The sequence below is a fragment of the Colobus angolensis genome, unplaced genomic scaffold (genome assembly GCF_000951035.1).
Source record: "Colobus angolensis palliatus isolate OR3802 unplaced genomic scaffold, Cang.pa_1.0 Scaffold21, whole genome shotgun sequence".
NCBI classification, from domain to species: domain Eukaryota; kingdom Metazoa; phylum Chordata; class Mammalia; order Primates; family Cercopithecidae; genus Colobus; species Colobus angolensis.
This window is the reverse complement of record NW_012115266.1, coordinates 1,578,967-1,587,037: the sequence shown is the minus strand read 5'-3', so window position 1 is coordinate 1,587,037 and position 8,071 is coordinate 1,578,967. Positions and strand designations below refer to the sequence as shown.

The 8,071-nt window shown below is 55.0% G+C and overlaps 1 protein-coding gene across 1 annotated transcript; it reads left to right on the top strand.

Annotated features, from left to right (window-relative positions):
* The first annotated feature begins 163 nt into the window (after nucleotides 1–163).
* GAL (galanin/GMAP prepropeptide) lies at nucleotides 164–6,536 on the top strand. Its single transcript, XM_011942318.1, has 5 exons — nucleotides 164–249; nucleotides 818–872; nucleotides 3,291–3,377; nucleotides 4,445–4,522; nucleotides 6,277–6,536. The coding sequence occupies exons 1-5, from the start codon at nucleotides 169–171 to the stop codon at nucleotides 6,345–6,347; spliced, it is 372 nt and encodes a 123-aa protein (XP_011797708.1). The 5' UTR covers nucleotides 164–168; the 3' UTR covers nucleotides 6,348–6,536.
* Nucleotides 6,537–8,071: the final 1,535 nt, after the last annotated feature.

Sequence of the window (8,071 nt, the reverse complement as noted above, 5' to 3'; positions counted from 1 at the left end):
CCGGGAGGCCGCCCCTTCCGCTCTCCTCTGCCCCGGGACGATTCCGCCAGGGGTCCCGGCCCGGCCCGGCCTCCGCCTCTGCTCCTCCCTGCAGCCTCCGGGCACCCTATGCCTCGGGGCGCAGCCCACTCCGGGTTCCGACCCTCCCGCCCTGTCCTTCCCTTCCAGATGGCCCGAGGCAGCGCCCTCCTGCTCGCCTCCCTCCTCCTCGCCGCGGCCCTTTCTGCCTCTGCGGGGCTCTGGTCGCCGGTAAGTGCGGGGCGCGTCTCCTCCGGGCGAAGCGGGCATCAGAGCCGGCCGGGCGTGGAGGGCTTCCTGGAGGAGGCGGCCTCCGCCCTGCCCTCGGGGACAGTGGTAGAAAGGCTAGTGCGGGCGCTGTCCTGGCCACGGACGTCGCGAGAAGGGTCCGGAGCTCCCTGGGATTCCCCCGCGCGCTTCTCCGAGTTCATCAACAGCCCTGGGCTATAACCAGGCCGCCGGGAGAGCGCTGCGCTTCGGGTCTGGGCTTCGGGAAAGCGAGAAGCTCGCCCGTTCCGCAGGGCTTAGTTAGAACAGAGGGCGAGGAGCCACCGGCGTGGCCTCAGAGTCACTTAAAGCGGGTGCAGTGCGCTGAGAATGCGCGAGCTGCGACCCGCAAGTGAAGTATCTCCTATATGTCAAATATAGCTTACTTAGGGGTAAACCTGCAATTTCCCGGTCTATCCAAAAGCACGTGCATTGTTCTAAGTCCTCTGCAGTGCTGGAAAGCCTGGGTGCACCCATTCAACATCGGCTCCAGGCACAGCCCTGGCATCTGACACCCTTTTCTCCCCTCAAGGCCAAGGAAAAACGAGGCTGGACCCTGAACAGCGCGGGCTACCTGCTGGGCCCACGTAAGTGACTGACAGCATGGTCTCCCCGCTCCTGACCCCACCTGCCCCCTCGCTTTGAACCCTGGCTCCTGCCCCTCCGCCTGCGGCTGGGCAGACCTTCCGGCCTCCCTCTTGACCTCATTGCCCGTCTCCATTGGTCTGCACACTTGATCTGTGCACGGTTCTTTCCAGAAGCTTCTCCTACCCCGGCTGTGCTGCCCCGTCCCCGTGTGAGATTCCTACCCTGGGCTTTGCTCAAGCTCTCCTCGGTTTTCCCACATTGCAGTCCTTAGAGGCCCCGTTCCGGGCCTCTCCCCAGGCCCCCGGTCTCCCCAAACACTCAACTCGGATTGCAGAGCACCCTAGGTCAGCGGACCCCAAGTCTTGCCTCTCTCTTCCCTTGTCCAAGCTCCACCTGGGAATTGCCAGATCGCCTGAAGGCAGCCCAGACAGGCTGTCCTCAAAACGAGGTTCAGGTGACCCTGACTGCCCAAGCCTGTGTCCCCTCCCTCTCCCTCTCCCTGTCCTGTTGTTGTCATCCGTGTCAGCGGTGTCCCGTGCTGCCTGAGGTGAGCCCTAGCCCTAGACAGGACGCTGCAGGCTGACACCTCCCCATGTCCGCCCCCGCCGGTGCCCCAGGCCTCTACTTTCTCCACATCCGTGGTCTGTGCAGCAATGCCTTCAGACTTTCCTCCAAAGGAGGGGACAAGAGGAGGCCTTGGCTCCCTTCTGTAACTCACCTTCTCCTCCACCCCTCCCATCCACCTTAAAAGCCTCCCTGTATTGCCTTCTGCCAGAGGAAGGATGCAAACAGCATGCAGGGCCTATCTGAGCCCCGCCAGAGCAGCAAAATGAGGAGGCCCTTTCCAAGGGCCTTGGAAAGCACAGCGGGGCCTCAGGCACTTCTCCCCATGCCAAGGAAAGCTGCCTTAGTTCTCAGTCCCAGAGTCGAATACAGCTTCCTCTTCCTGCAGACACTTGTTCATCAGGGTCACTCGGAGGACCCCCAGAGTCAGGTTTTAAGAAACAGGCACGGGGATGACAGAGCTGCCGGAGGCGGCGTGCGGGCGGACCAGGCTGTTCACCGCAGGGCCTCCTGGTCTCTCTGCAGGGCACTCTCATCCTCTCCCTGCCGGTGGAGCGGCCTGACCTGCCTGAGGCTGATCTCCTCAACCCTTTGCAACCCTGAGCTCTGCCTCTCAGAGGGCATCTCAACTTTGTGTGCTATGGGCCCAAACAAAGGAGGAACTGGTCAGCAAGAACATTTATCTGTGTTGCTTTGGAATATTGAAAATCTATTTGTCAAGAAGAGTTTGAACCCTAATTAGAAAACAAACTCATTTTTGCCATCAATTTTATGGCCTGGTTCAGCTGTAGCTAGACCAGTTGTTTGTCAAAATACTTAACAGTGTGCCTCTGATTTCTAGGGTCAGCTAGAAAATGCAGCAAAAACAATGTTTTTCACCAGCTGCTGCTGAACTCAGTGTGGCCATGGCTGAAGGTTCATCAGTGAGATGGGGTGACCTACGGTTCCTCTATAAATTTAGCACCAAGAACGGCATCTCTGGAAATAGGAGTTAATTTTCCTTTGTCTAGTCTTGTAGATGGCACGGTCCACCCAGGCCAACCAGCCGGAAACGCGGAGGCGTCCTCACCCTCCTCCCCATCTCTCATTTCCATTTCCTTTCCTGCACAGCCCCAAATGCAGCCCTTCTCCTCACCCCACACCCGTTGGTTTACAGCTGTCATGTTTCTTCCCTGGACTTCTGGGATCTCTTTGCTTGCAATCACAGTTCCCCCATTTTCGCACCACAAAACACACACACACACACACACACACACACGAACGCACACACGCCCCCGCACCTCCTTTTCTTCCCCTCCCATCCTCTCTTTCTCCCTCTGTGACCCTCTCGCTCCCTCTGTCTCTCTCCTTCTGTCTCCCTGGCTCCAATCCATCTTGCACACAGCTGCCAGAGTGAAAATAAAAATCGGATTCAGTCACAACTTAAACTCTTCAGTGGCCCCCATGCTTTCAGGGACATGAGGATCCAGCCCCTGTTGTCTGCCGGGGAGGCACCCAGCTTGATGCCAGCTCAGTGCCAGCTCAGATGTCAGCTCCTCTGGACCCGGGCACAACCCCTGCAACAGGGCAGATTCCCGGCCTCTCCTGCCCGTCAGGAGACACACCTCCCTTTCTCCCACCCCTCCTGTGCAAACCCTCACATTCCCTTTGGCCTTGGTGCAAGCGGCCAAGCTCTTACCTCAGCTTGGTGGAGAATCGCCCCCTCTTCTCTGGGGTCTGTCCCTGGGCTCTATTTCACAGTCAAGTTGTGTGTGTGTGTGTTGGCTAGAGGCAGCCCTGTGTCCTTCTTTGGGTGTGGGGAGGGGGTGCATGACAGTCATACCCAGAGGCTTTCCTCTCTGATCTGCAAACAGATGCCGTTGGCAACCACAGGTCATTCAGCGACAAGAATGGCCTCACCAGCAAGCGGGAGCTGCAGCCCCAAGACGACGTGAAACCAGGTGAGAGGACTCCTATCCCGGGCTCCGGGCGCCTCACTTCCACCAGCTTCCAGGTGCATGCAGAGGGGGACAGCTGTGGGTGTCGGGGCACCTGCCACCCATCTGTCCACAGCTGCAGCCCAAGCCTGGCCATGACTTAAGAGGATGTGGCCTCGCCACACCTGTCAGCAGCTGCAAACACAATCTGCAAACCCGAGACAGCAAGGAGTCCTTCTAGACTGGGAGGCTGCCCAGGCACCAGGGCCTCCAGAAGAGTGGGGCTGGGCGCGGTGGCTCACACCCATAATCCCAGCACTTTGGGAGGCTGAGGCAGGTGATCACCTGAGGTCAGGAGTTCAAGATCAGCCTAGCCAACATGGCAAAACCCTGGCTCTACTAAAAATATAAAAATTAGCTGGGTGTGGTGGTAGGTGCCTGTAGTCCCAGCTACTTGGGAGGCTGAGGCACGAGAATCACTTGAACATGGGAGGCAGAGGTTGCCGTGAGCTGAGATAGCAATACTGCATTCTAGCCTAGGCAACAGAGTGAGACTCCATCTCAAAAAAAAAAAAAAAAATGAAGGCTGGGCGCGGTGGCTCACGCTTGTAATCCCAGCACTTTGGGAGGCCGAGGTGGGCGGATCATGAGGTCAGCAGATCAAGACTATCCTGGCTAACACGGTGAAACCCCGTCTCTACTAAAACTACAAAAAATTAGCCAGGCGAGGTGGCGGGCACCTGTAGTCCCAGCTACTCGGGAGGCTGAGGCAGGAGACTGGCGTGAACCTGGGAGGCGGAGCTTGCAGTGAGCCGAGATCGTGCCACTGCACTCCAGTCTGGGCAATAGAGTGAGACTCCGTCTCAAAAAAAAAAAAAAAAAAAAAAAAAAGAAGAGCGAGGCCTTGAACTGGATCTCTCCCCTCTCCCTCACATTGAACAAGGGCCTTGGAAAGCACAGCGGGGCCTCAGGCTGCTGGGATCAGATCATTGACCTTGCAGCGTCCAGCTCCTCTGTAGGGAGGGGGATGACCTGAGACAGAGAAGCACCCTCTGCACAAGTCGTGAATGTTGATCTTTTCTCTTTTCCAGGAAGCTTTGACAGGTCCGTGCCTGAGAACAATATCATGCGCACAATCATTGAGTTTCTTTCTTTCTTGCATCTCAAAGGTACGTGAAATATCACCAACTTAACATTCATCTCTCAGCACACTGGAAATATAAAAGGCCCATCAAGAAGAGAGCCCATAGAATTTCCCTGGGAAGTAGCCGATTGTTTATCTAAATACAGAGTCCTGTTTGGCTGTGCATCAGGATGACAGAGCATGTGACACTAGAGCTAGTTCCAGAGGGCTGGGATTGTGGCAGGGGCATTCCACCGTCTGTGGACGGCCATTGGGCCAGCGCTGCTCCCAGGAAGAGGGTGGGCCTCAGGGTGCAGCTCACTGTACTGGAACCATATCTATTCACATGGTGACAACTGCTGGACCTTTTAGGGCACAGGTATACTATAGGCCAGGTTCTTTGTGAGCCGTCCTAAACCTTCTTTTCTCTTTTCTTCTTTCTTTCTTTCTTTCTCTGTCTTTTCTCTTTTCTTTATTTCTTCTTTCTTTCTTTTCCTTTTCCCCTTCCTTCCATCCTTCCCTCTCTCTTTCTTTCCCTTCCTTCCTTCCTTCCTTCTTTCGTATCACTCTGTCGCCCAGGCTCGAGTGCAGTGGTGCAATCTCAGCTCACTGCAGCCGCTGCCGCCTGGGCTCAAGTGATTCTCGTGCCTCAGCCTCCCAAGTAGTTGGTACAACAGGTGCACACCATTATGTCTGGCTAATTTTTTAATTTTTAGTAGAAGTGGGGGTTCATCATGTTGGCCAGGCTGGTCTTGAACTCCTGGCCTCAAGTAATCTGTCTACCTCAGTCTCCCAAAGTGCTGGGATTACAGGCGTGAGCCACTGTGCCGACCCTAAACCATATTTTCTAAGCATGGGAAATTAATAGGAGCCCATATCTTAGATTGGAGTGTTTTCCTATGCAGCCCTCCTGCCAGGCAGGCTGCCTTGAAATCTAACTGGAAAGGTTCTGATCCTGGCTTCCAGTGTCTTCTGCAAACACTGGGGATGAGGATACCTCCCACACACTATGCTTGGCATTCATTCCACGATGGGCATCTGGCCTTGATCAGATAACCACACAGGTCCTACTGCAGCAGTGGAGGGAGCCGGAAAGCGGCCCCGGTGCTCTGAGGGTTTACAAGGAGGAGGTGGTGGGGAGGAGGGACGGACCGCTTAGCCTCTCCAGTGGAGACCTTCAGTTGCACATCACAGTTTTGTCCAGTTTGGAAAATCAAGGCTGGTCCTTGGGTTCATTTGGGATCAGGGTGGTTTTCATTGCAGTATTATGGGGCTCCTCTTTAGGTGGCAACGGGGAGAGGGAAGAGGAGTGAGGGGAGGGGAGCGGGGGAGGGAGACTGCCGGAGAAGGTCTCGGAAAAGATGGGGTTCGTTAGAAATCTCAAAACCGAGTCACCAAGTTCCCTCTGTTGGAGCCCAGTGGAGCCTCTGGGAGAAAAGCTGGGGTGACTTTGCCTACAAGGGGCAGATGGACTCTGCCAGATTTCTTTCTCATTTGTTTTTAATTTTGTAACATGGAAACTCTTTCCTTAGGAGATACCAACTCTCATGACTCAGATAGGAAGTATACCTCTTTAAAGCCTAAATTTAAAAGTCTGACAGTTTTAAATGCTTACTAACTGTGGGAGTTAAATCATTACAAAGTGAGAAATACAGTGTTGTCCCTAATTCTGGGTTTAATCCGGTAAGACTCTTTACAGAGGACGACCACACGCCGCTTCCTGTAGTATGTGTCGTGGTCGTAATTCTCTTGTGTGCGTATTCAGAAGTTGCTGCTCAATTGTGGCTCTTCCCTTTGCAGAGGCTGGGGCCTTCGACCACCTCCCGGATCTCCCCGCTGCAGCCTCCTCAGAAGACATCGAGTGGTCCTGAGAGCCTCCTGGGCGTCTTCGTGCGTTGCAATCTGAAGTCAAACCTTAAGATGATGGATAATCTTAGGCCAATTCACACAGAGTCGGCTCTTCCTGTTCTCTTTGCCTTGATGTTGTGTTGCCACAATGTAAGAATTTTTTTTTTTGGTAATTATTTTATTTTGAGTGACAAAATAAAGAATAGCAATTACTTGCAATTGTCTTTTTCTTCCTCACCTCTGTCTCATCACCAGCGCCACCCATGGGTTCTAAAAGATAAAGCTTGATCATAATCACGGATTAGACATGAATTTTTAAACCCACATTCTACCGTCAAGAGCATCTGAGACACCACCTCTTATTGCATGTCCAGGGGACATAAAGTTATCTCAATATTAAGCTGAGTCAAATGTAATTATGCAGGTAAGTCTGTTTCTGAGATGAACAAAAACACAAAACAGACAAAACCCCTGCCCTCGTGGAGCTGATATTTTAGGGAGATGGGAATTAAAAAGACTACGACAACCTTAAGCAGATGGGTGAGTTGCGTGGTGCTCGTGGAGGTGGTCAGGGCTGAGAAGAGATGGGTCGGCCGGGTGGGAGGGCCAGGAGCCAGGTAGGAGAGGAGAGATGGGCGGGCAGGTAGAAAGGCAAGGGCAGGAGGTGTGTGCTGAGATAGTGCTGTGTGAAGGAAGGCGTGTGGGAATGCCTCCTAACATGACAGAGACTGAGTCTTTTGAGCAGAGATAAAAAGATCATCCCAGAAGTTTCAAAAAGAAGGCAGGCGGCAGGGCGCGGTGGCTCATGCCTGTAATCCCAGCACTTTGGGAGGCTGAGGTGGGCAGATCACTTGAGGTCAGGAGTTTGTGACCAGCTTGGCCAACATGGTGAAACCCCATCTCTACTAAAAATACAAAAATCAACCGGGCATGGTGTGCACGCTTGTAATCCCAGCTACTCGGGAGGCGGAGGTTGGAGAATCTTTTGCTCCACGGAGGCGGAGGTTGCAGTGAGCCGAGATCACGCTCCAGCCTGGGCGACAGAGCGAGACTCTGCAATGTGGGAGGCGGGACACACGCCTTTCTGGATTCACCGGAGCCGGCTGTGCAGTGGGAGTGGGAGGTGGCGTCCCAGTTTCCCCCATTGGCAGTTCGCTGCCTAATTACCTGTTTCAAGGGGCACAGAGCCCCAGCACCCCTCTCCCTGCTTGGTGACCCCCCTACCCAGTCAGCTGTGCCCCGGCTCAGCCCCCTGGCTCGGCTTCCCAGTTCAGGTCCCCAGCTCCACCCCGGCTGCCTCCTGCTCCTGCAGGTTCAACGGTGACACTCGGTGGCCTTGGGTCTTCAGACCACTCCCAGCCCGGAGGTAGTGACGCCACCCACCTGGTGGGCTAACCACCTGGGCCCACCCCTCACTCCCTGTTCACCATCCGCATTTATCCTCTTCCACGTTTTTAAAATCTCTTTAGTTCTCCAACTTGGGCAGGCACCAGAACTCCTCCAGGCCCTGTCCTAAGGCAGCGGCCAGGGCCCTCCCCAGGGTGTTGGAGCCAGGAGGGCTGGGTGGGCTGGAGCTGGGCCCCCAGCAAGCTTCCTGCCGCTGCTGCTGCTCACTAGAGGGCTGTGCCCACGTCCTCCCAAGGCCTAGGGAGCTCCTGGCATGGAGGAGGCAGATGAGTGGGTGTGTCTGGGACCACACCTCAGCCACTGGGCTCCAGCCCACAGTGTGCAGCCTGTCCTGTCTGGT

Coding starts and splice junctions, on each gene's coding strand:
- GAL (XM_011942318.1), top strand. CDS start 169: ATGGCCCGAGGCAGCGCCCTCCTGCTCGCCTCCCTCCTCCTCGCCGCG. Junction 3,378..4,444: donor CCAAGACGACGTGAAACCAG/GTGAGAGGACTC, acceptor TCTCTTTTCCAG/GAAGCTTTGACAGGTCCGTG. Junction 4,523..6,276: donor TTCTTTCTTGCATCTCAAAG/GTACGTGAAATA, acceptor TTCCCTTTGCAG/AGGCTGGGGCCTTCGACCAC.